Source organism: Talpa occidentalis, unplaced genomic scaffold, assembly GCF_014898055.3.
Source record: "Talpa occidentalis isolate TD23 unplaced genomic scaffold, MPIMG_talOcc4v2.1 talOcc4.11, whole genome shotgun sequence".
NCBI classification, from domain to species: domain Eukaryota; kingdom Metazoa; phylum Chordata; class Mammalia; order Eulipotyphla; family Talpidae; genus Talpa; species Talpa occidentalis.
In genome coordinates this window covers 36,222,672-36,250,199 of record NW_023601104.1, presented here as the reverse complement: position 1 = coordinate 36,250,199, position 27,528 = coordinate 36,222,672, and the positions used below count along the sequence as shown (strand labels likewise).

Below are 27,528 nucleotides of genomic sequence, written 5' to 3'. Positions count from 1 at the left end.
GTCCCGGGCCGCTCGTCCCCTCGGCGGCGGCCGCGCGCGGCCCGGGGTCGCCGTGAGTACTCGCGAGGCCTGCTTGTGGGGCGGCCGCCACGGGGACGGGGCGGGGCGGGGCGGGGCGGCCGATCGCGGGAAGGGTGCGGGGCCCGCCCCACCTCGGCCGGGGTGGATGAAGTGAGGTGCCTGGACCGGTGGCTCTGAGGGGCCGGCCGAGGCTTGACAGGCTTCGCTCGCACCCAGCGGCTTGCAACACAGATCGGGCTCAGAGCTGTGCCTCCCGGGAGGCAGGTGTGGGGTGTCTTGGGCGTCTCCGGAGGAAGCCGGAGAAGACCACTAACTGCTCCTCTTAGGGAGGAGGCCTCAGGGCCTGTCCTGGAAGTGCGGGTGGCAGCTAGTGCTTTGGGGGTAACCCCGTCCTCTCCTTCTACCAGGTACCCGGGATAGCGCTAGCTGGTGAGAGTCGCCCCTCCTTGGCTTCTCCCCCGCACTCTTTGTTCAGTGGCCTAGTCTCTCTGAGAGGGGAGCACTTGAAATAGAGCGGAGTAAGCTCCATTCCCAGAACCACAAAGCTGGAAGTCAAACCCAGAGTTTAAACGTTGAGATGGGAGGCTGCTTTGAATAAATGTAAAGTTGTCCGATCTAGAAGCGCTCTTGCACCTACGGAAAGACCTTTGTCACCAAGACTTGAGGCTTATTTACATTTAGCTTATTGCCATGCAAATTCCTAAAGCCTTCTTTGTTAGCGGCCATCATCCAGATCGCTGAGCTGAACTACTTCGCTCTTCTCTCTCTGGGCACTCTTCACAGGTCTATATTTTGCCAAGCTTCTCTTGAAAAGTTCCCTCCTTCCCTCATTTAGATAAATCAGATAGGCCTTTCTTGTTTAATTCTTAACAGTTCCCTTAGTTAGTTATAACTATAACAAGTTAAATTGAATGTAATTAGGACGTGTCAAATGTGCTTAAGTCCCCTGGTCTGCTGTACTCCTGACCTTAAGCAAGTATTTTTAACCTCTGTGCCTGAGTGTTCTTTGTATGACATGAAAATTTTGAAATAGACCCTCTTTCAGGCATAGTCCTCCTTAAAATTTCTGGGATTTTGTGAGTTTTGTGACCCACCGCTCCTCTTTGCCCACTCTTCACTTTTTAAACCCATTTCCATCTCTCTGAAAACATTGTCATTGAGGCTAGAAGGTAGGAATCCCTTTTTTTGAAGCAACCTGATTTGGAAAAGCTGGTAGTCTGAATGGTCTCTTCCTTGGACCCCCCCCCCCCAAAAAAAAAAAACAAAAAAAAACACCTCCCTCTGAACTACCTTTTTCTCATTATAACAGCAGAAACCAAGCAGGAACAGCCCTTGGAGAAAGGCTAAGTTTTTCTTGACATCTACAGTGACAAAGACCTTGAAAAAGTTGGTACTTCTGGCCTACGCTGCCATCATCCTATCACCCAGCCCAAGACAGCCCAGGCTGGATGTTAGTGCCTCCCTCTTTATTCCTCTGTGATCATCCAGATCAGCACCTGACTGTTTATTTTCAAATCTCACAAATTCAGCTCCAGATCTTCATATTTGGAGTCTCAGCTGTACTTGAAGGTGAATGGAGTCTTGCTTTTTAAAATTAGTTTTGTATGATTTTGTCTATGTATAGATGCATTTAAGTTCTTGTATGTGTATCCCCTTGACTTAGTTATCCAGCACATGGTTCATTCATTCACTCATTCAATAAATGTGTGTTGAATATAAACAGTGAAAACAATTAAGACTCTGTCACTGTAGAACTTATGTTCTGGTAGGAGATAAATACTATAAATGTTTTATATGTCAGTGTGGTTAGGTGCTGTGGGAAAAAAGTAAAGCAGGGAACAGGACAGGGAGTGCTTAGTATTTGTGTGTTGGGGTATTGCTGTTTTATGGTGGTCAGGATGATCTTTAAGCAGAGATTTGAAAGAATGAAGGACCAAACCATGTGTAATCTTCCAGCTCTCACGTACAGTTGACTTTCTAGGGAGAGCCCCTGCAAGAGAATAACTGTAGCCTCTGATTTTAAAAATACTTTATTATGAAATTTTCCAACTATTAATATATACGAAGGTAGAATACATGCAACCCTAATTTACACCCATCGCTCAACTTTAATAATCAACATTTTGCCATAGTTTTATGATAGAGTAGTACTTTAAAGCAAATCTCAGATCATTTCATCTATAAGAATTTTAAGTTGTAATGTCCTTTTGCATACTGGTTTTGATAGATTAGGCAGTGTTATCAACTGGAAGACTGCTGTGCTGTTTGCTCTGTTTTGTGCCTTATTTCCCTATCCTGGATCAGTTACGAAGCTTATGTTGATATCTGAAGAATAGACCATAGGCTTTTGGAACTCAAGGATTTAGAATAATAGTTTTCAAATTTTGCCATGCATCAGAATAACTGAGAGGGCTTAAAACAGATTAGTGGACCACAATCTTTGGAATTTGTAGATCAGTATGTCTTAGGTGGGGACTGCTCTTAAGATAGCTTTGCTGTCCTGTGCTATTAGAACCATCATAATTTGACAGATGAAAAATACTTTCTACTGTATGTGGAGGTTTCAGTAAGACTAAAAGTTGTGGTAGAGTGTTGGAGCAGGGGAATTGTATAGGAAAGGACTAAGAGTTAGTGGTTTTTTTTTTTTTAAAGATTTATTTATTTATTTATACAAGCATTGGGTACAGTGAGACGCGCGGGAGGGTGAGAGAATTCACCAGAGCCAGAGCGGGGAGCAGAGCAGGCAGAAGGACCGAAGTACACTGCTGAGGGGAGCAGCGGGCGGCAGGAGAGGTCTGCGCGCCATGTGGGACCCTCCTCCGGTGGCCGGGGAGCAGCCGGGGATCGAACCGGCGCTGCAGAGGCTGCGGGCAGCTTCGTAACCCAGCGCTTAACCGCTGTGCCACCTGGGAGGCCCAAGAGTTAGTGTTTTTATGAGGTTTTTTTTTTGAGATCATGATAGCATTTTTATTTGGGGACTAGATTCCCTGGGCATTACTTTGGCTCTGATAACTCAGACCATGTGTACCTGAGGATTTCCTTTTAAAGTTAGCCGTGATGGTCATATCAAAATACTGATGCCAGTGTTTAAAAAACAAATAATGACTTAAGCTGGAGAAATTACTAGAGATAGAGAGTCTAAAAAGAACCTAATTTTGATGTGAGCTGTTACTGTGAAGAATGTTCCAAAATGGAGTACTGTAATCTGGTACTGCCACCATCAATTTTGACTTGAGTAGTTGTTAAAGCAATATTAACTCAAACAGGGACTTGCTTCAATCCCATGCCTCCAGCTTAAATGGAACAGTACTGTCTTATATTTGTATAGTGTTTTTGTGGTTTATTATCTGAAAAGAACTATGTATACAAGTGTGTGTGTCCATGCATGTCTCCTTTTGTGCAAGTATCTGTACATCTGTATAATAAAAGTGTATCTGTAAACATGTGTGCCTGTGTATACACCGCCCAGCTATTAAGTGGTGATGAAACCAATTGTTGTCTACTTTCCACAGGACAGTGACTTGTTACAACAGCAGAGCCTACCATCCCCAGCAGATCTCCAGTCAGCCCCTGACATTGTCCCTTCCCTTGTCTCCCTTTGTGGCCTCCTAAATGCCCATCTCGTTGGCCTGGGTTCAGCTGGTGGTATGGAGGGGTGCTGCCTAGCACTGAACTGGGAGTGTGTGTGACCCACTGACCCAATGGTGAGAACTGACTGCCCACTGCTCCAACTGATTATCCAGGGGGTAAATGGGACAAAGCGCAGACCTCAACCTTTTCCTGATATTTTCCCTCCCACCTTTTTGGAAGATAGAGTGGCTATTTGAAGTTGAAGAAGAGGCATAGGAACAGTGTTACAGTAGTCCCCCTTATCTTGGCTTTGCTTTCCATGGTTTCAGGTACTCATGGTCAACTGAAAGTATATACAATAAGAAATTCACCTAACTTTTATTATGACATACTGTCTTAATTATTCTACTTCATTTTTAGTTATTCCTGTTAATTTCTTACTCTGCCTAATTCATAAATTTTATCATAGGTCTGTAGAATAGAATAGTATATATAAGGTTTGGTACTATCCATGGTTTCAGACATACTCTGGGTGCCTTGGAGTGTTAACCCTGTGGATAAGGGAGGACTAATGCACTTGGGTATATGTATAGGTGGATTTTCTTGGGAAGGAAGGAGAGAATACTTAGAATACTTAGAAAGACATAGAAGAAGGGTGATGAGATAGGAGAGCTTAGGTGTTTTTGGGAGCTGTTGCCTTGGGTGAGGATCCTGAAAGAGGCCAGCTTGTACTCAAACCTAGATATGACTAGGAATCAACCTTGACATTGAAGTCTTACACATCCCTCCCTCACTGGCTACCAGAGCCTCAATCATCATAGCAAAACCAAAATTCTCTACCGTTTTCCTCCATCCCACCAACTCAGGACTAGACCATAAATATGACCAGAGTCAGGAAGAGACAGATCCTCCCAAAGGGTGAGGAGAAGGGAATAGTAAAGGGATTAGGGCCTCAGTTATTCTATCCCAAGGGACCTTCTCACATTCTTTGTGGGAATCTTTCCCATTTTATCACCCCACTGTGTTCCATGGGATAGCAAGAACCAAACAAAGGGTTATATCATTTTTCATCACTAGGACATCAAAGGCCAGTTCTGGAATGATGATGATTCGGAGGGAGATAACGAATCAGAGGAATTTCTCTATGGAGTTCAGGTGAGGTTAACCCCCCAGACCTGTGTTGGATGGTCTAGAGGTGTGCTTCTATCTGGATATACCAGGAGTGAAAGATTATTCTGGAACAAAAGTGAGATGAGGATATTATGTTAGTGTGGTCTGAGCATGGTCTTGTCAGAACTGATCTCATATCCTTGCACCTGCCTGACCCTTAAACCTTTCCTGCTCATCGAAGCTACCCATTTGCACTTAGCTGGCAATTTATTATTTTCTGACTCTTCCTCACTAGCCATTTCATTCATTAATGTCAGACTTAAAAGATTACCCTGCCAGTGATAACATAATGCTGTCACTACCCAGGGCATGACCCTGAGCAGGAATGCTGTACTCTTCAGAGGGAACCAATCTGAGTTGAATTCATTTCAACCTCTTGTGAGTTCTACAGAAGGAACACCTATGTATCTAGTTAAGGTTTGAGAAGCAAAGCTAGAGACTAGGATCTGAACTACTCAAGCAAAGCTTGTAGTCTTCTAGAATTTCTTAAAAGTGGGAATGGAGAGAGATTTATCTGTCAGTAAAATCCCCAGCTGGTGCCACCACTGAGAACCTTATGTAAGCAGCTGTATGTGCTGCTGCTGTTTGATTTTCCTGTGTTTGTTTTTTTGTTAGTGTTTAATGTTTCCCATTCTGTCTCCCCACTCCCACCACCACCACCACCTTTGCTGCTGACTCAGGGGAGCTGTGCAGCTGACCTGTATCGACACCCACAGCTTGATGCAGACATTGAAGCCGTGAAGGAAATCTACAGTGAGAACTCTGTATCTATCAGGTGGGACTCCAGGGATGACAGGGGAGCAAACCACTTCTTTCTGAATTGTTATAAGGCTAGAGGTTTTTTCTTTAGTTATGGTGTGATGAGTATCTGTGGACACAGCTAAATTGTTAATGGTAGTGGGAGTTGCTCACAATATTTAAAGTTAGCGGGACAGGAGTGAGTAGGGAAGTATAATGAGTTTAGGACAGTATAGTACTCTTAACCTCAACTCCTCTAGGCTGATACTTTCACCTTTGAGATAATAAGACCTTCTGACCTGGAGAAGTCACATAAGTGACTTGAATCTGTAGCAGGGTCTAGAGTCAGAGCTGTCTTCCACCTTCCCCTTTCCCCTGTCCCCAGGTTCAGTTCTCCCTCCACCTCAGTCTCTGTTCCTCTCTCTCTCCCTCAATGAGTCTCACCTGTGATCACCTGTATCTCTATAGAGAATATGGAACTATCGATGACGTTGACATTGACCTCCACATCAACATCAGCTTCCTCGATGTAAGTGGTGCTAGTACTTGCCAACAACGTCTAGCTGGACTTTTGGATTTTGTCATGTAGGCCAGGAGTCTTGTTCCTGAATGCTATATTTGGAGCACATATTCTTCATCCCTGTCTTTCCTAGACCATCAGCAGACAGTGGTGTGTACTGTCATGTGCATGTCTGTCATATAGGGAAAACTTCAAATCCATTCCTCTGTTGCCAAAATATTAATTCTTTCCTTTTCTCTTAGGAGGAAGTGTCAACAGCCTGGAAGGTCCTCCGTACGGAACCCATTGTGTTGAGGTTGCGATTTTCTCTCTCCCAGTACCTTGATGGACCAGGTAAAGGCTGTGACTTTGGACAAGTGGGTGCTCTGAATATGATCTAATCCCAGTTCTAAGCTTAGTAAGGTAGAGAAAAGTAGGAAGGGACAAGGTCCTGGGCTCAATGTGCAGGTCATTTGTAGGGGCATTGCAGTCTCCTGTCACCTAATAGCCATCCTCAGAAGGCTGTCTAGGTTTAATGAAATTACTTTGTTTCCCAGATATCATTTATTTCTCCCCTTCCCTTCAGCTTCCTACCGAGACTATTTGAAATGAATCAGACAGCTCCCAGAATCTACTCTCTGCCTCAGATGTTTCCTCCTCCATTACTGTTTAGCGTCCCCTTAGAATCTGAGGAAGCTAAGTCACTGAACTATCTTGGGAGGACAAAGATGTACATACTAGGAGCTTTCTCTTTTCTTTGCAGAACCATCAATTGAAGTTTTCCAGCCATCGAATAAAGAAGGATTTGGGCTGGGTCTTCAGTTGAAAAAGTAAGAATTCTGATCTTTCTGTGCATGTCTGTGTCATATAGGGAAAACTTCTAATCCATTCCTCTTCCCGAGAGGGAAGAGAGACAGACATTTGTATATACAGGCAGACCATTGGATGACTGTTTCCTTCCAAAAATGTCCTTCTGAACTAAGCCCAAGAAAGACTAAAATAAATTGAGGAGCCAGATTTATGGGTAGGTTGGGGGAACCTGTAGTTCTGAAGTATCTGGCCTTGAGACTTCTGGAAGTAAGATGGGAGGCAGACCAGTACTTAGCTTTTAAGGAAAAGTATAACCCTGGGATTAGATCCACGTTCTTCACATCTCTCCTTACAGTTTTTCTGAGTGGAGCACTAGGAAGTTGGACATTTTTAGTTTGTTGAATGCATTGAGCACCTTGGGAAGTATTTGGTATATCAGAGAAGTGAATCACTGATTCTACTCTTTAAAGTTTCAAATAGAGACCAGTGGACATGTGTTCTAATACAAGTAAGTTTGTAAGGTTTAGAAAGAAGGAATCTGGTGGCAGTTAGAGGGCTGTGAATGAAAGATTACAGGGGAGGTGGTAATTGATTTTCAAGGATGAGTAAGAATTGTCTGTGTAGACAGACTCTGGGAGTGAGTCTTGCAAAGGTAGTCAGGTGAAGCAGCGTCTGTGGTATGGGGGCTTCAAGTAAATGCAAGAGGAGAGTGATAGGAACTGAAGCCAAAGTTAAGTAGAAAGAGGTCCAAAGCAGAGCGATCTTGGATCTTTATCTTTTAGGCATTTGGGAGCCTTATAGGTTTTTGAGCAAAGGAGTGACATAGTCGGATTTAGTTTTAGGAAAACCATCTGGTAGCATAGTGAAAAATTGGTCAGAGGGGCTGAGAGTAGTACGAGTCTAGACATGAGACAATGGAGGCCTGAACTACAGTGTGACTGTAGGGCCTCCCTGGTGGCGCAAGGGATTAAGCACAGCCTGTGAAGCTATCCGCAGCCTCTGCAGCATGAGTTCGATCCCCAGCTGGCTGTGGAGCTACCCACATGGCACAGCAGACCTCTCCTGTCTCGCCCGCTACTCCCCTCAGCAGTGTGTTTCAGTCTGCCTGTTCTGCTCCCCACTCTGCCTCTGGTGAATCCTCTCAACCCCACACCTCTGGCCTGTACCCCACTTCTTATATGCATAAATAAATAAATAATTTTTTTTAAAAAGCGTGATTGTAGGTGAGAATAGTGACACATCAGAGACATTAGTGGGGTGTAAAAATCAATAAGATGTGAAGACTGGAGTCTCCCTAGTGTTACAGGGGTTAAGGTCTCAGCGCTATCTAACCGTTGCCAGACACTGTGGTAAGAGTTTGATCCCCAGCCAGGGAACTGATCCACATGGCGCAGCAGACCACTCCTGTCTCGCCCATTGTTCCTCTCAGCAGTGGATTTCAGTAGATCCGCCTGTTCTGCTCCCCACTGTCTCTCTGGTGAATCCTCTCACACCTCTGGCCTACACCCCAGTTCTTGTATGCATAAATAAATAAATCTTTTAAAAAAAAGAAAGACTAGAAAGAGAATAGTGTCACTGAAACGAGAGAGGAGAGTTTCTACAAGGAGGGCCAGGTGCCCAGAGGATACAAAAAGAACTTAGAAGTTTCTGTTGGACTTTAGCATCAAGGAGCAATTATAGTAAAGTAGTGAAAATAGAAACCAAAACACAGTAAGTTGAGAAGTGAGGGATTGACAATGGGGTAGAAACATTAAGTATAGATTGAGAAATTTGGATGACGATAAGAGAGGAAGATGTACAGGTAGCTAGATTGAGGTCCAGAAACTTGAAACATTTTGTAGACTTTGGGAAAGGACTGACAGAAAAAGGGGAAGGATAACTGACAGATCAAGATACTAAAGAGAAAAGCTCTGAGATGTAGAGGACAGAGCGTCACCTTGTCTGCAGAGAATGATGAGATCAAGGTAAGGATGGAAATGGAAGTCATTTTTGTAGTATCGTTGGAAAATTAAGGAACTGGTATCTAGCTTCAGTTTTCTGCTTAAGAGGAGAAAAGATTATCAGTTGTAGGTGAAATTTGTAGCTTTAAAGAAGGGGTTAAGGATTTAGAACAAAGCTTAGAGGAATGCTAGAGAGTACTGTTGAAGGACAAGTGAAAGGATTTATAAGACTAACTGAGGGCTCAGCTCAAGTTGGAAACCATAAATTTGGGGATGTAACATTGTCAGTGTCTCTCATATCCCAAGTCCTTTTCTTCGCTATTCCCAATGCAGAGGGTTGTTCTCACCAACTCCATCCCACCACTTCTATTCCATTCTCAGTATAGTTATTCTTTTATTTTTTTGAAGATTTATTTATTTACGCACACAAGAACTGGGGCCAGAGGTGCAGGGGGTGAGAGGATTCACCAGAGACGGAGTGGGGAACAGAACAGATGGATTGACTGAAATACACTGCTGAGGGGAGCAGTGGGGGAGGCAGGAGAGGTCTGCTGTGCCATATGGGTTGCTCCCTGGCTGGGGATCAAACTTATGCTGCAGTGGCTGCAGATAGCTTCATAGTGCTGTGCCTTAACCCCTTGCGCACCAGGGAGGCCCCTCAAGTAGTTATTCTTGGTGTTAAATTGCAAGGTTGAAATTGAAAGCTTACCTTTAAGATCTCCTTCTGGAGGCAAATACTTGTCAAAATTTTTCTTGTCCATTAGACTAAGTGGCTGTGTGCTTACTTACCCTCTAGGGTAAAGAGGTACTTTAGAGGGCCTCCCCGGTGGCGCAGTGGTTGAGTGCTGGGTTGCAAAGCTGCCTGCAGTCTCTGCAGCACCGGTTTGATCCCCGGCTGCTCCCCGGCCACCGGAGGAGGGTCCCACATGGCGCGCAGACCTCTCCTGCTGTCCACTGCTCCCCTCAGCAGTGTACTTCAATCTGCCTGCTATGCTCCCCACTCTGGCTCTGGTGAATTCTCTCACCCTCCTGCGCTTCTGACTGTACCCAGTGCTTATATAAATAAATAAAAATATATCTTTTAAAAAAAAAAAAAAGAGGTACTTTAGAGCAGTGCATTTCCTTGTGCTAAGGTCATCTTCAGACTCACATTCCTCTCCCACACTAGCTTTGTATTTCAGTTTAGCTGTTTTTTTCATAGTCCTGTTTCTTAACTTAATCCCCTGTTTGAGCTTTCCTAAACCTGCTCTTTTTAACTCCTATTTAACTTTTAGGATCCTGGGTATGTTCACATCCCAACAATGGAAACATCTCAGCAACGATTTCTTGAAGACCCAGCAGGAGAAGAGGCACAGTTGGTTCAAGGCAAGTGGTACCATCAAGAAGTTCCGAGCTGGCCTCAGCATCTTCTCACCCATCCCCAAGTAAGTGCTCTCCCCGGAGCTGGTCATCTTGAATTACTTTAATCTTATCTTAGCCCCCATCCCATCTTCTTAATTACCTAAACTTACATATCCTGTCCTCTCCCTAGGTCCTTTCACTTTTGTGCCTTTACTAATATCACCCACATAATCCTGCCCCCCTGTGTCCTCACCTTCTACTCCTGACTTAATATTTGTATTTCATCCTTTATGTAAAACTCTATACCTAGCTTATGGTATGTATTTGGAGAAATACATTTTAACCTCTCCATCTTTTATTTCTTTGGTCCTTATTATTATTACCTAAGAACGCAGAGACAGTAGGTAGGCATCAAGCCTTGCTCTTATGCAAGGATTTATTTATTATCTAGATTTTGGAAATACATATTGCTCCATCAGATCCCAGGCCCCCGCACCTTCTGATCTTTCAAAGGCAAATGCAGTCCCAAATTTGTAACTTCTCAGGCACAATCATTGCCTGACATTGGACTTGGGTGCAGTGTTTAGTACTTGCTCATATTTGAGTACTTTCATTTACTCAGTATACTCACACTGAGTAAATGAAACATGTATCTTCTTCAGAGTATCATTCCATACATAACTTGAATGCCATAGAGTGTGATTTAGACTTCGCCTCTCCCTGTCCTCCATGTTCCAATCTGAAGACCATAAGATAATGATATAAAATCTATTCATATGAATGATCTACTTGTTTTTACAGTGTTTAAAATCCACGAAACTGAGTTCTTTGACTTAGGTCATTTCACCTAACTTGGCCTAGGTTATACTTATTACCAGTCCTCCTCCAGAACTCATACTGAATACCCATTTTATAATTTCTCTTTGCTTATTCTCCAGGTCTCCCAGTTTCCCTATCATACAGGACTCTATGCTGAAAGGCAAACTGGGGGTACCAGAACTTCGGGTTGGGCGCCTCATGAACCGTTCCATCTCCTGCACCATGAAGAATCCCAAAGTGGAGGTGTTTGGCTACCCTCCCAGCCCCCAGGCAGGTCTCCTGTGCCCCCAGCACGTGGGCCTCCCTCCCCCAGCTCGGACCTCTCCTTTGGTACATGTGCTGGGGAGGGTTTTACTTGGGTATCAGGAGGGTGAGAGTGGAAATGTGAGAGTGTCATTTCTCAGAATGGGGTTGGGGGTGTGGTTGTTCAGGTACCATAACAAACCTGAGCATGTAGCGTGAGTGTGTGGGATGGGACACATTTTTTTAATAGCTAAAAGCTGATATCTAAACTGTCGGGGTGGGACCACTCTGGTGGCCTAGGGGTTAAGTATCAGCACTATCACTGCTGTGGCCTGAGTTCCATCTCCAGCTAAGGAGCTAACCCGCAAATGGCCAGCAGACCTCTCCTGTCTCGCCTACTGTTCCCCTTAGCAGTGTATTTCAGTATATCCATTTTGCTCCCCACTCTGTCTCTGGTGAATCATCTCATACCCCCATACCTCTGGCCTATGCAAAAATAAATAAATAAATAAACAAACAAATAAATAAATAAGCAAGCTGTCAGGGTAAACAACTCTGATAGTAGGCCATGAAGTAGTCTGGGGTTGGGCATCCCAAGGAGAAATCTTGAATGGTTTTATTAGGTTGTGGTTAAGACTTGATAGTCAATTGCTACTCTAACCTGTTTTAGCTACATTAAAGAGGTTTAAGGACAGGTGAGCCCTTTTCCAGAACCTTTGGCAAATATGTCAGCCTTCTGTCTCACTTTTTGATTACGTAGTCTGATTAGAGCTCAAGTTTAGTTGCTTTAGGAAACTCCTGACTGAAAAGTGTGAGTGAGGTCTGTCTAGGCACCAACTTCATAGGAGTCTCATGGGGTCTGTTTTTTTACTCTCATTAGGTCAGTGGTCACTGCAAAAACATCCCCACTCTGGAGTATGGATTCCTTGTCCAGGTAATCAAGTTCATTCTAAAGTCCTCCTACTCTTCTGTGACCCACCTGACTTAAGGAGTATTTCCTGAGTTGCTGTCCTCTAAGAACTATATAAGTGTTATAAGGAGGAAAGAAAGCATAGTCCCATCTTGAAGACAACACTTACAGACTGGTTATAATTAAGTGCATATGTGGCACTGCACAGACGAGGGACGGAGTCACACTAATTTCCTTATGATCCTCAGCATCCTTGCTCATGTGGTCTTCAATTTTCCTCATAGACGGCTTTCATTGCTGGGTCGCTACTGCTGCTTTATTAAGTCTCTATTCCCTGGACTTTGGCATCTCTGCTACCTTTCTTATGTCATTCCCTACACTGCAGTCAAGATTCAGGTGCCACCTTTTCTGTAAAATCTCCATTATTCCAACTGTATTAACTGGAATGATGTTTCTTCTCACTAACGTGCCATGTGTTGCCTTGACTTGTAATCAGTTTGCATATTTGCCATATCTCCCCTGTTGGAGTGTAGGGTCTTGGAAGATACTGTTACATTATTTCAAAATCAAGGAGACCTTTCACCAAGCTAGGTACAGACTAGGCATTCAACAGATCTGCATTAAATAACTGAATAAAAACCTTCATGTCCCTTTCTTAGCCAAAAAGTATGTGGAATGGGGACAGCTTGATTTATACACAAATTGTACCTGCTTGAAAAAACTATATTAAGACAGTGTTTAAAAAGGAAACAGAACTTCAGGCTATTGCTGCTTAACTTTTGGATTTGTGCTTTTTCCCAACAGAGTTCTATCTGTGTTTTGACCAGTAGACAGGTTGATTGTTCTAGATAGTTGAAATGGCTGCTTAGACCCCCTGCTGGCTGATCATGGACCAAATACTTGTCCTGGAAAGACAGGCTATAACTGCTATAGCTGATGTCAATAGTGTGATTAGTACCTGTTAATGTTTATAAAGTACTTTTTACAGAAATCATCTTATCACTCTCAATCACTTTATGAAGTATATAATGCCCCACTTTTTAAGTAAAGAAACCAATGCTCAGGTTAGCTGATGTATTAGTGTATATGTAGTGTTAAGTAAGGGGGGGCATCTTAACCCATGGCTGGTCTTATTTTTACTCTACTGTATAGTACTAGCACTGTAGTCAGAGTCTAATAATAGATTCTACCTTGTGCACAGGGCTAGGAGAAAAGAGTGTAGCTGGAATAGAAGCTGACATTATTTCCCATATCTGTGCCTGTACTTCCAAAAGACTTAATAGAATCTCTTCTCTCCCCAGATCATGAAGTATGCAGAACAGAGGATTCCAACATTGAATGAGTACTGTGTGGTGTGTGATGAGCAGCATGTCTTCCAGAATGGGTCCATGCTCAAGGTATATGTCCCTATTCCTTGATCTGAGCACAACCTCTTTTTTTTTTTTAATTAATAATAAATTTTATTTTTATATTCCCCATACAATTTCAACCCCCCCATTCTGACCCCAGTCCCTCCCTCCTGCCCCCCACCCCCCATGAGCACAACCTCTTTATTCCTCATATCTTCTTTCTTCCTGGGTCTAAGATAAAGGCAGAATTCTATCCATACTTCTCTCATGAAACAAATCTCAACAGTACTGTTTAGAAGGGTGAGCAAATGTGAATAGTTCTGCAGATATAATCCCCACTCAAGATTTAAAAATAGGAATCAGATATTGATGAAAATGATTGGATATGATTGTTGTCCTCTGGGACTCCAAGTTAGTCACTTTGCTATAAGAGTATAGAAGAAATACTAGCAGTGTTGTGGAAATTCATAAAAGAGAGCATCTAACTACCTCTCTTCATAATGGAGACAGCATTAATACTTCACTTATTTATGGTTTTCTCCTAAAGTAGAAAATCCCAAATTTCTACCTTATTCTAGAATTGTCTGAAGTCAGGATGGTCCCTTTTTCCCTCCAGTTCCTTGTTTCACACTCCTACACCACCATCTGTTTAATATGTCCATTTAGCCGGCCGTCTGTACTCGTGAACTGTGCGTTTTCTCCTTCTACACCCTGGGAGTCATGTCTGGAGCTGCAGAGGAGGTGGCCACTGGAGCAGAGGTATGGGCATAGGGAAAGCTGCTGGGAAACTGGGATCAAGAAAGGCAGGGAAACCCAGCACTTTCACTGCTTGCAATTTAACTGTCAGAAATACTTTCCTGTGTTAGGATGTTCACTCTAATATTATGTGTGATGGTAAAAAATGTGTACAACTCCATCTGTAGGGCATCCAGTTAAAGAAATGTATGCCTTTAGTAAAATATTTCAGAAATATTTCATAGCTATTTATGGATGGGAAGTTATTAAAAAAGGAAATACAACAGTATATGTAGTGTAATTCTTTTTTTAATTGCCTATTTATATTATAATAATGTTCCATAGAAATAATATTTGGAAGGCTATATATCAATCTTAGCAGTAATTACATGTGAGGAATGAGATTTGTTTGGGGGCAGTAAAATGCTTTTTGTCTTCTCTGTAATCTCTTTTTAAATCATTATGAATTGAAATTTTATAATGAGCTTGTATTTTCTAATTAAAAATTATGAACATATTTACCTTTAAAAACAATAGTGGAGAGAAATACTGAGAGACCCCAGAAGGTAGATCTATGCTGGGTATTCCTGTGTGAATCTCAATACTAGGAAATCACTTAGCTTCTGTCTCCTTTCTTTCCATTCTTCTAAGGTGGTGGATCTGCTGGTGGCCATGTGTAGGGCAGCTTTGGAATCCCCTAGAAAGAGCATCATCTTTGAGCCTTATCCCTCTGTGGTGGACCCCACTGATCCCAAGACTCTGGCCTTTAACCCTAAGGTATAGTTATGTGGGAGGAAAGTCAAAGTTAAGGAATAATAGGAGATCATAGGCCTTCATTCCATGATACACACAGCTTGGAATAAGAAAAGATGAAATTGAACACTTGTTTCTTGGGAACACTCAAACCCTAAGCGTTAGCTGTTTTAATGAGTAAATAACTCAGTTTGTTGAGGGGGGGGTTCGATGGGGGAGAACTAATGTTAATTACGTCACTATTAGGGAAGAATATAAGCTTAGAGTCCAACACACTTAAATTCCATTCTGAGATTCTGCTGTTACCTAGCTGAATGCTGTTAGGCAAGCCAGTTTGTGAACTTCAATTTCTTTATTGTAAGCAGGGGATATTATCTATAGTGCAGAAAGTTGTCAAAATGAGAGATAATGTATGTGAAGTACAGTGTTAGTTTCGGTTCTCCAGAGAAACAAAACCAATAGGAGATTTATTATATGAAATAGACTCATGTGATTATGAAGGCTGCAGTCAGCAAGCTGCAGGACCAGAGAACTGGTTTTGTAAGTTCCAATCCATAAGCCAATAGGCTTGAGATCCAAGAAAAGCTGATTTTACAATTCCAATCTGATATCAGGGAAAAAACGCCCCAGCTCCAGGAAGTCAGGAAGGAGGGGTTCTCTTATACTCAGCCTTTTTGCTCTATTCGGTATTCTATGTATTCAGTTGATTATATGAGGCCCACTGAATTAGGGAGGGCACAGTCTACTTTTTCAAAGGTTAATACCATGTAGAAACACCTTCACAGATGCACCCAGGATAATACTTCATCAAATGTTTGGGTACTCCTTGGTCCAGTCAAGTTGACACAACATAATTAACCATTGAGTAACCATCAGAGTTTCTGCCACAGTGCCTTATTGCTATATATCAGGCACTGTATTAGGTTCTTTACATATGTTATTTAATGCTCAGAACATTTTTGTGGGAGTGATGGGACTTTTTGTTTTCATTTACACGGAGTTGGTAAAAGAGAACTAGCATATGATTCCAGAACTATGTGGCAAGAATTCTGTGTTCCTTCAATGACATACTGCAGTGTTTCCCTGGGGTTTAGACTATTCTGTCCATCTATCCTCCTTTTCATTGGCATCTTACTCTTCTCCACTCTTCTTCATATGGTTCTTTATTTATTTATTTTCCATAGAAAAAGAATTACGAGCGACTTCAGAAAGCTCTGGATAGTGTGATGTCCATCCGGGAGATGACCCAGGTATTCTTTCTCTCTGTCCCCTGCATGCTGCCTGCCTCACTCAAGTGTATCCTATTCTGCTTAGAATTTTTGGGAGTCAGGTGAAGATTTAAGGATGCTATTTAAATTCCTCACTGTGTTTTCTTTAGTCTTCCCTCTTTATTTTTTTAAGATTTATTTATGTATGCATACAAGAACTGGGGTACAGGCTCAGAGGTGCAGGGGGTGAGAGGATTTACCAGAGACAGAGTGGGTAACAGAACAGGCAGATCTACTGAAATACACTGCTTAGGGGAGTAGCGGACCAGTCAGGAGAGGTCTGTTGTGCCATGTGGGTAGCTCCCAGGCCCGGGATCAAACTCGTGCTGCAGTGGCTGTGGGATAGCTTCACAGTGCTGCGCCTTAACCCCTTGCGCCACCAGGGAGGCTCTAGTCTTCCCTCTTTAGCTTCACAATTCTTGTTCTCTGTTTTGTTAGGGTTGTTACTCCTCTTTCTTTCTTCTAATGTGTCTCTTAACCTTTACCTTTGCTACTAATTCTTTCACAAGTTGTTCATATTTAATGTTTTCCCCATAATTCTTAGGAATTAGAAATGGGAGAGATCTCTGCCCAGGGCTGGGAGGGTAAGGTGTGGGGGCTTGGAAGTAAGGAACTGGATCTAGGGGCCTACACCTTCTAAAGGTGGGGTGGCCACATGAAGCAGTGACCATCCTTTGACCAAGACTGTCCCTCACCAGACTTCCCCACCCCTTGTCTGCAATTTCTGCATGAATAGGCATTCATTTGTACTCACATTTATATGTGGGCCTCTTCTCAGCAAATCCTTTATGTCACAGTTCAGAATAACACATAAGATAAACCGAGGAGAGATGATTTATTTGTCAGAAGGACTTAGCTTTATGTAAAGTTTTACCACTGGATTCCTTAGCTTTAATCTTTTGGGGATATTGATTTTATTTATTTTTGTATTTGCAAACAACTTTTTAGGGCTGTAGGAATTGCATAAAATGAGGGTGACCACCTGCATGTTGTTTTGTAAGCACCTTCAGTCATTTTCATATTTATGAGTCTTCCCAGTCTGACTGGGCTTCTTTTTTTTTTTTTTTTTAAGATTTATTTATTTATGCATATAAGAACTGGGGTACAGGCCAGTGGTGTGGTGGGTAAGAGGATTCACCAGAGACAGAGTGGGGAACAGAACAGGCAGATTGACTGAAATACACTGCTGAGGGGAGCAGTGGGCAAGTCAGGAGAGGTCTGCTACACCATATGGGTTGCTCCCTGGCTGGCCGGGGATCAAATTCATGCTGTAGTGGCTGCGAGTAGCTTCATAGGTTGTATCTTAACTCCTCGTGCCACCAGAGAGGCCCTGACTGGGCTTCTTGAGGGTGGGAACCCTATTTTCTCTTTCCTTAGTGTGGCCTTCAGTTCCTATCTTGCTCTGGGCTCCCACAGTCAGTCTCTGGAAAGCAGGAGGGCTCCCACCTCTCTTTGGAGGTAACCTTATGGTCACTGTCTTACAGGGCTCATATCTGGAAATCAAGAAGCAGATGGACAAGCTGGATCCCCTGGCCCATCCTCTCCTGCAGTGGTAATGACAAAATGCCTCATTTTTGAAGGAGGGTGGGGGTTGTATTGGACATGGAGCCTACATCTTCTCTTCGAGGCAGTTTCAGCATACTTCCTAAAGGTATCAATTTTATGGCTGCCCTTTCTTGGGTTCTATTGACATACCTGGCCTTGAAAAAAATTCAGATACTAGGGATCCCACAAATTCTGACATGTCTCATGTTCTCCTTAGGTGTTTTCTTGTGTCCCAGTAGGTAGTTGAGTACCCCTTGGATTTAGGAATTAACACTGTTCACTTCAGTTAAGTTTTCTATGCATCCAGAGAAGTTTTGTTTCTTCCTTCTACTCCCTTGCCCTGTCTCAAGTCCTTCCTCGAGGCACCATTGTTTTTTTTTTAAGATTGATTGATTTATGAATACAAGAGCTGGAGTGTAGATCAGAGGTGTGGGAAGCTAGAGACAGAGTGGGGAGCAGAAAAGGCAGATTGACTGAAATACACAGCTAAGAGGAGCAGCTAGCGAGACAGGAGAGGTCTGCTGCACCATGTAAGTTAGTTCCCTGGCTGGGGATCAGACTCCTGCTGCAGTGGCTGTTGATAGCTTCATCGCGGTGAGACTTAACCCCTTGCGCCACGAGGGAGGCCCCTAAGCACCATTGTTAACAAAGGTTCTGGCCATCTTCTACTGTCTCCATCCCCCCTCCTCTACCTCTCTGAATTTGATTTCTGTTCTGTTGTCCTGATGTAGTTTTCCCCTTCTAACTTGTTTCCTTCTTCCTTGTTAGTCTTTGGCATCAGTTCTTTCTCAATGCAGTGACCAAGCATAGACCATCTAGGAGGGCATAACAGGTATATAGATGAGGCACAAAAATCAAAGTATATCCACTTTAGGAGATAATGTTTCCTTGCTGAACCCTAATGTTTTATGTCTTTGTTTTCTGTCTTCTCACTTCATCCAGCATATAGTGCAGTCTGACCTTGAATCCGTAGACAGTTTTAGTTTCTTCTGTTTCTTTTTCTAGCTCCCAAAATAACTTTCTCTTCATTCTTCCTAATCCCTGAGAACCGTCAGGCTTCCCCTGAGAATAGGTAGCATGGCTACTGGGCCATAATTTTAAATTTCTAAATCCCAAGTATAAGTCGCCACCCTAATACATGCTCCTTTCTGTTTTTTTTCTCTTGTGTAGCTTAACCCTTGTGCTCTTCCTCTTGTCCTATCCTCAGTGTAGTAGTACACCTTCTATTCCTTTCATTCATTTTTTAAAAACAATCTAGTAACCTACTGGTATTTGGCCAGTAGCTTCCCTTTCATATTTTTAGACACATGCATTTCCAACCACAAAACCTCCAGATAGTAACCTTGGCATTTTACATAATTCACACAGCTCGGGGATACTTGGCTTATTCTTCCAGGGGCAGAGCAAGGCTTCTGCTTTGTTCACAGGGCCTAGCCATGCTTATTTTATCCTCTTTTTTTTTTTTTTTTTTCTGTTTTATCCTAGGATCATCTCTAGCAACAGGTCACACATTGTCAAACTACCTCTCAGCAGGGTAAGTGACCTTTCTCCCACTAACCTTTTAAAATTTCTGGTGAGAGGCAGGGAGGGGCTCTAAACCAGCTGATCACACTGGTCCTAGATCTGCCTAGTTTGCTCTGTTCATTAACAGTAGTCTTTGGACCTATGTATATTTCCCTCAATGCAAGCCTGAGTTATTCCCTAACCCCCACCCTTCCCTCCCTGATCTCGATTTCTGCTCTGTTTTCTGATCCAACCCCCACCCTGGGCAGCAGCTGAAGTTCATGCACACCTCACACCAGTTCCTCCTGCTGAGCAGCCCTCCTGCCAAGGAGGCTCGGTTCCGGACCGCCAAGAAGCTCTATGGCAGCACCTTTGCCTTCCAGTGAGGAGGGTGGGGACTGTGTTTGGGATTGGGGGGTTGTGTAGGAGACAAACAGAAAGCAAGTTCCATTAAGGTATATGCGTTTGTATTATCTATATCCATCAACCATTTGGTCAGCTAATACTTATTAAATGTTATTTTGTGCTAAATGGTAGGTGCTATAGAGTATTGAAAGATATGAGTATGGTCTCTGCTCTCAAGCTTGTTGGTATATAGTTGAGGAGAAATGATACTATGCATGTAAAAATTTGTGGTTGAGGGGACAGATTGGAGGGGATAGATTTGAAAATTAGTTTGAAGGAAAGCAGCAATTTATGCCTGATTGTGGAACAAGGGAAAGAGAGAGAAAAAGTAAAAGGGATATTGAAAGTAACTTAACGGGAGTGCTGGTATACTTTTCTTAAATAGATGTTAAGTCCACACTGGAAACCATATTTGGGATCAGTGGTGAACTTTTTGAGTTTGAGATAAATTTGTTTAACTTGGGATCTCAAGAGATGAGGCAAATGAAATACTGAACCAGCAGTTGAGAATTTAAGATGGTACTAGCTGAAGCGCAGAAGAGAGGATGGGACTAGAAATTAAGATGTAAGGGTTAGCCACACACACTCATCTTGCTTGCCTGTGACTATATCCATGTGCATGTCCATTGCTAGGTGTATCTGTGTCCTTCTTCATGTCCTGTGAGGGTGAGAATGGGTGGGAGTGGCAGTCTTGGAAGTGCTCTTGGGACCCTCATACCATGAGGAGATATGTATTCTACCCTGCCTTACAGTGGGTCCCACATTGAGAACTGGCATTCGATCCTGCGCAATGGGCTGGTCAATGCATCCTACACCAAACTGCAGGTGAGTCTTTGCCCTTCTCCCTTTCTCTCTACTCCCCACTCCCTGTACCACTTAGTTTGGGGTAAGGCTGATCTCAAATACTGAGTGGTTTTTGCCTCAGCATTTACAAACCTAGGCTTCCCCAGGAAGAAGTTGGACCTGTATGTATAGAATGAATATGATTATTGTATATTTGACTCTAGGCTATGTTTTTTGTTGGGTTGAGGGATGGGAATATAGCTGTGGGTAGGAATATGAATTGCTGATTGCTGTTATTATTGGGAACTAACCTATTAGAGCTTTTTAATTTATGTAACTATCCATTCAGAGTTGATATAGAATTCCTTTACCCTATAAAACTCCAGTGAACGGTTGTCCTGACTTCCTGGTCTGTAATTCCTTTTGGGGAGGAATTTTCATATGTCCCAAAGCCTGGGGACAGGTTCATGGATTTTGAGGGATTGGCTCTGGCTCTGCTACTCCTCATTCTCTAAGGCATCAATATCTAGTATTTCATAAGCATCCATTTTTCAGCCAACCAGCTTTTCAAGAGTAGGTGCTTAGAGTTACTTGAATAAGTGAGAAAATAAATGGAAGGACAGAGGGCTGGAGAAGCCTTGTGGCTGCTTAATATACAGCCATGGGAGGGCCCAGGCTTATATTGCTCATCCTGGTGTTTCCCTGCAAGCTGCATGGAGCAGCCTATGGCAAAGGCATCTACCTGAGCCCCATCTCCAGTATTTCCTTTGGATACTCAGGTAAGAAATACTCTCTGGCCTCCTTAACTAGTTACATTGCATCCCTTTTGTTAATACGTGAATTTGTTCTCTCCTTTTACTCCATCATGGATACTTGGTCTATGTCAGCTCTCTTCCCAGTCATGGATACACAGTCTGTCTCTTTCTACATTCTTTCATTAGAAATTTAGATTGTTTGCAAGATAATCCAATTATTTCCCTTTTTCTTCAGTGGTCCTCTTCTCTAGGAAAATGGTTTTATTCGTTATAGGAACTTGGCTCTGAAAATGGTTAGAGAATAACTGGGAGATGAAAGTAGGCTTTTAGTAGACCACGTTTTTGGTTTTGACAGTAGGCTGTCAATCCAGATTGTGTGTGGGCACATGGACATGAGCATTTACATGTGAAGATACTTGAAGGCTTAAATTCTTTCCACTGGCTTATATTTCTAGAGACATTATTCTCTGTGTCAACCACCTTTTACAATTGAAACTGTCCATAATTATATATTATTATATTAGTCACATTAAATACAAGAAAAAAGCATTTTATTCTAAAGATATAAAGAAAGTGTAAATTTTAGTCAGGATATGAGTCCAGCTCAGAAAACAAATTTTACTTAGCGCTCTCTCAGTGTTACAGATTTATGTGTTAATTCCTTCTTGGTCTTCTTTTGTTTTTGTTGCATATAGCCTCTGTATTTGGCTAGCCACCATATAGTTGTATGTCTGCCATATGAAGGAGACATGCTAGATTGTTAATAGATAGTTATTTAGTATTCTTCAACTGTTATAAAGATAAGAAAACTTGGGTCTAGAATCACAGAATTAGAAAAATCTCTAAGAACAGAATAAACTGAACAAAGTAGAAGAAAGGAGATAATATAGGTAAGAACCAAAATCAATGATACAAAACAGATACAATAGATTGCACCACAAATCACGAGGTGATACTTTCAAAGAACTAATAAAGCTTGTACTAAAATGTATATAGCATTAGGGTCTTCTGGTGGTACAGGAGTTAAAGTGGCAGTGCTATCAAGCTATCACCAGCCACTGTGGCATGAATTCAATCACCAAATGCATATAGTATTGAGACCTTCCTGGTGGCACAGGAGTTAAAGTCTCAGTCCTATCAAGCTGTCATCAGCCACTGCAGCATGAGCTGAATCCCCAGCCAGGGAGCTAACCCACATGGTGCAGCAGACTCCCCCCTCTTGCCCACTGCTCCCCTCAGCAGTGTATTTCAGTAGATCTACCTGTTCTGTTCCCCACTCTGTCCCTGCTGAATCCTCTCACCCCCTGCACCTCTGGCCTACACCCCAGTTTTTCTAGGCATAAATAAAATAAATCTTTTTAAAAATGTACAAAGTATTACAAATCAGTGGTACCTCAATAAAATAAATAAGTAAATAAATAGGCAGAGTTTAGGTAAGATTAAGAAAAAAAGACACAAATAATATAAATGAAAAAGGGAACATACCTACAGGTGTAGCAACATTTTAAAAGCTGGTGGGAGAAGTCTGTTAACTTTATGCTAGTAATTTGGAAACTTTGACAAAATGGATAAATTCCTAGAAAAATAAAACTTCATAAACTGATTTAAGAATAGAACCCGGAAGTCTGGATAGCTATAAAACTTGTAAAAGGCATTGAAATAGTAGTTTAAATTTTTCCACAAAAATGAAACAAACCTGGGCCTCCCCAGTGGCGCAGCGGTTGTGCGCTGGGTTGCGAAGCTGCCCGCAGCCTCTGCAGCACCGGTTCGATCCCCAGCTGCTCCCCGGCCACCGGAGGAGGGTCCCACATGGCGTGCAGACCTCTCCTGCCACCCGCTGCTCCCCTCAGCAGTGTACTTCATCACTCTGTCTGTTCTACTCTCCGCTCTGGCTCTGGTGAATTCTCTCACCCTCCCACGCCTCTGACTGTACCCAGTGCTTGTATAAACAAACAAACAAACAAACAAATAAATAAATAAATCTTTAAAAAAAAAAAAAAGAAACCAAAAAACATACCAATCATAGATAGTTTTATAAGTGAGTATTAAACGTCCAAGAAATAAGTATTTAATCATATATAACATTATCCAGAGAATAGAAAAGGAGGGAATTAAAAATCATAAAATATTGGCTAATTTTACTTCTTTAAAACTAAATTTCTGGGCCTCCCCTGGTGGCGCAGCGGTTGAGTGCTGGGTTGCAAGGCTACCCGCAGCCTCTGCAGCGCCAGTTAGATCCCCGGCCACTGGTGAGGGTCCCACAAAAAAAAAAAAAAAAAAAAACCTAAATTTCTTTTCATGTGACAACTTTATATGTGAAAAGATAAGCTACAAACTCAGAGAAGACCTTTACAATAAATAAAGCCTATTTTAAAAATTCTTACAAGGGCCTCCCCAGTGGCACAGCGGTTGAGCGCTGGGTTGCGAAGCTGCCCGCAGCCTCTGCGGCGCCGGTTCGATCCCCAGCTGCTCCCCAGCTACTGGAGGAGGGTCCCACATGGCGTGCAGACCTCTCCTGCCACCCGCTGCTCCCCTCAGCAGTGTACTGCTGTCCTTCTGCCCTTGCTGCTCCCCACTCTGGCTCTGGTGAATTCTCTCACCCTCCCGCGCTTCTGACTGTACCCAGTGCTGTATAAATAAATAAATAAATCTTTAAAAAAAAAATTCTTACAATAAGAAAAAGATGCCCAATAGAAAATAGGGAAATGATGTGAATAGGCATTTCACTGAAGAAATGACCAAAAAAAATGAAAAGCTGCTCAACTTCTGTTAATCAAGGAAGTAAAATCAAGACTACAATGATCATTTAGCCTTCCACGTAGACTGGCAAAACTTAAGAAATCTAATAATAGTTCTGATTGCACCAGAGGTTGTATATCAGCAGGATCTCGTCTATGCTTATGGGAATATAAATGGATACAACCACTTTAGAAACAATTTTATAAAGCTGAAAAACTTTATCTCTGTGACTCAGGATCTTCATTTCTGCATATGTTCACTCAAAGATGTATACACAAATGTTCAAAGCAACACCACAACAGCAAATCATGGAAACAGTCTCCATCAGGATAATAAATAAATATATTTGAATATATTCTCATCGTTCAGTAATGAAAGTGAGCAAATGGTGGCATTCATTCAACAATATAGAAAAATCTTAGTAATAAGTTGAATAAAAATTGACAAGCCCAAGAAAACGAAAAACAGCAAAACAGAACATAATGACAAGGCTAGAAGACTAGTATATGATGCCTTTTTTATATTGTTCACATGCAGACAAAAACATCACTTAAGTTGGTGTGTATATGTGTGAGGTAAAACTAAAGGAAAAAGATAACCCAAATTTCAGGTTAGTAGTGACCTTCCAAGGGGCATTAGATAGTTGAGGTAGGAGGGCGTACATCATTAGGTATAAGTCACTAGTGGTATTTTGTCAATAGTTCTTAGATTTAGTTCTTAGGTTGGGTATACATTATCCATTAAATAAATGATAGTGTATTATGAATCAAAGGTTATGATTAATCTACATATGGTAAGTGCCTAATCAGTTTTTATTGAACATGTGAATGAATGAATCTCACTCTGTGTGATTGGGGTTCAAAGTGAGGGTAGAGTTAGGGTTGTCTCTTGGGTTTTTTGTTTAGGTCCTTCAGTTTTTATCTTTGTCTCAGCATTGGCTTTCCCCTAATTAAATTCTTACTATTTTTCAAATAGTGAGATTCTCCTGTCTCTTTGTGCCCACAAGATCCTTTCTTCCCTGTGTTCTCTCTGTTCTGTAATCCATCTCTCCTCTCATACTGGCCTTTGTTTACCACCAAATGCCTAAATACCTTTAGTTATCAGATGGACCCAGGACTCTCTTGATTTCTTATCTTTTATCACTTTACTGACTACATAAAAGCATCATATTGTCTCTCTCTCTCTCTGTCTATTATAGATTAAAAAATATCATAGGATTTTACTGTTAGAGTTGTAGATCATCTCTCCCAATTCTTACTACTTTATAGATAAAAAAGGTGAAACAGAAACTTTAAATGACTTTCTTGGGGTAGCAGAGCTAGAACTGGAATATCCAGCTCTCTTGACTTCTAAACCAGTGTTCTTATCACTATATTGGATTGATAGGGTAGGCTTTGCTTGAATGACCTTCTCTGAGAGCCCCAGAGATATGTGAGTCTCTATAACAGAGTTCTTTATATATCTTTGAAACTAGAGCAGATCTGACTTGCTCTCCTTACTTTACCTCCAGTCTTTTCACTCAGCCTGGCATTTGATAGATGAGTAATGTCTCCAATCTCCTTGGCCCCTCATTCCTGGCTCACTGCTCCCCTGTCTTAGAACCCTTCAGTGATTCCCTGATATTCTGAGGATAAATTCCAGTTGTCTTAACATGTCCTAAAAGGCCTGCTTTGATCTGACCCTGGCTTACTTCTTCCATGTCATCTCTTGCTTTCTCTTTCCTTCAGACCTTATATCTCTTATTACCTCTGCCCAGAACTCTTCTTCCCCTTTGTTTAACTAACTATTCCTAATCCTATAGTTCTCAGGCCAAAAGTCACCAGAAAGCCTTCTTCAAACTGTTAAGCTAGGCTATTTCCCACTGGTTCACAGAGTGCTCTGTATTCTTCCCATCACAACACTTACCATGTGGTGTTATAATTACTCGTTCCTTGCCTGTCATCTCCAACAGACTAAATTCTGTAGGGACATTTATCTCATATGTTTTATTCACTTCTGTATCACCAAGTATCTCATTCAGTGCCTGGCATATAATATGTACTGCAGTAAATACATGATGAAAGAATGGATGAATGACCTGGGTTTGTTGTTCTGTGACAGGAATGGGAAAAGGACAGCACAGGATGCCTTCCAAGGATGAGCTGGTCCAGAGATATAACAGGATGAATACCATCCCCCAGGTATTACTGGTCCTGCTCCAGTGAGACAGGACCCTTTCTCAAGGATCATTTTAGGCTACAGAGATGGATGGGGCGTGGGTTGGGTGGTTTGAAGGTTATTGGAAAGAATCAGATATGTTCTAAAATGAATACACTTCCAGAGTCATATGTGATCTCAATCATAAGTATGAAAGCAGAGTCTGAGTTTAAATGCAGTGACATGAAAATATAAAGATAGAAGCTGGACTCAAGAAGATTAATTATGGGAAAGCAAATTCCCATAATTTCCAAAAAATTCCTATAAATTCCAAAAAAATTGTATGGGGGGGGGTGAGCAAGTCGGGGAGGATTGGCTGGGAGTCCAAGTTATCCTTGATGCCCACCCCAGCCATCACCAGCTAGGCAGCCTTTCTAGGGAAAGCTGTAACAGTCTTCTTGGCTCTGCTCTCCTCTTCCAGACCCGATCCATTCAGTCAAGGTTCCTGCAGAGTCGGAATCTAAACTGTATAGCACTTTGTGAAGGTAGGTAACTCACCCAGTCCCTGTTTTTCTCACTTTACTCCCCGACCTTTATTTCTGATGTACCTTGATCCAGCCAAGGGTAATGTTGAAGCATCTGGTCTTCCCTCTCTTGCCTGGACCCTGTGACTGGAGCATTAATATTCGTAACTTTTGGCCCCTTATTCCCAGTGATTACATCTAAGGACCTCCAGAAGCATGGGAACATCTGGGTGTGCCCTGTGTCCGACCATGTGTGCACACGGTTCTTCTTTGTGTAAGTCTAAAAGGGTACCTTGGGGATTATTCTTAGGAGTAGGAGTGGGGGTGTGATGGTGTGTGACTACTGGGAAAGTCTGTTTCTGTTATTTGGGACTTGTCCCTGACTGAGTGGAATTGGTGTCCCTTAGAGGATGGGAATGGGTATAGATCAGAGTCTGTTCAGAGGAAACCAAATAAGCTATATCTTTTCCACTCTAAAGTAACACGAAGGGTTTTTTTTCTGGGATGGGATGATTACAACTCCAAATACAGTTCACCTGGTTAACATTCTGGTATTGTTTGCCCTCTTATGTTCATACTTGCCCTATCTTTGGCAGATATGAGGATGGTCAGGTGGGCGATGCCAACATTAATACTCAGGACCCCAAGATACAGAAGGAAATCATGCGTGTGATCGGAACTCAGGTTTACACAAACTGAGGGGGCCCCAGCCCTCCTACCACTCCTGTTCCCCCAGGATCCATCTGCCCTCATAAAAGGGCTCAGGAGCAGCTGGCGAGACTGCCCTGAGGAATCAAGGGGCCATTACCAAGGGGCAGGAAAGGATAGAAGAGGCAGCCTTCATGGTGGAGACTGACCCAGGAACCACTCCACATTTGGATGGCCTAGACTGACTCCTTACCCCTGACTTTCCCAATTGACTTCACCCTGTTTGTAAATAAAACAATAAAATGGAAGGTGCTGTGGACTGGA

General features: G+C 42.4%; 1 protein-coding gene across 15 annotated transcripts; it reads left to right on the top strand.

Moving 5' to 3' along the window:
• Positions 1–27,528, top strand: PARP6 (poly(ADP-ribose) polymerase family member 6). 15 transcript variants are annotated; one of them, XM_037502871.2, is made up of 24 exons: positions 1–52; positions 1,334–1,590; positions 3,534–3,725; positions 4,669–4,746; positions 5,442–5,536; positions 5,968–6,028; positions 6,262–6,352; positions 6,762–6,828; positions 10,023–10,172; positions 11,028–11,178; positions 12,032–12,085; positions 13,363–13,458; positions 14,077–14,169; positions 14,797–14,922; positions 16,083–16,148; positions 17,651–17,718; positions 19,197–19,245; positions 19,487–19,596; positions 20,372–20,444; positions 21,112–21,181; positions 25,997–26,076; positions 26,514–26,577; positions 26,746–26,830; positions 27,153–27,528. In XM_037502871.2, exons 3-24 carry the CDS (start codon positions 3,723–3,725, stop codon positions 27,253–27,255), a joined length of 1,833 nt encoding a protein of 610 aa, XP_037358768.1. In that variant the 5' UTR covers positions 1–52; positions 1,334–1,590; positions 3,534–3,722; the 3' UTR covers positions 27,256–27,528. The 15 variants fall into 15 exon arrangements, with proteins under 15 accessions (XP_037358768.1, XP_054544574.1, XP_054544578.1 ...); XM_054688599.1 differs by having other exon boundaries at positions 18–52; positions 1,331–1,590; positions 11,028–11,238; positions 19,484–19,596; XM_054688603.1 differs by having other exon boundaries at positions 25–52; positions 11,028–11,238; positions 19,484–19,596.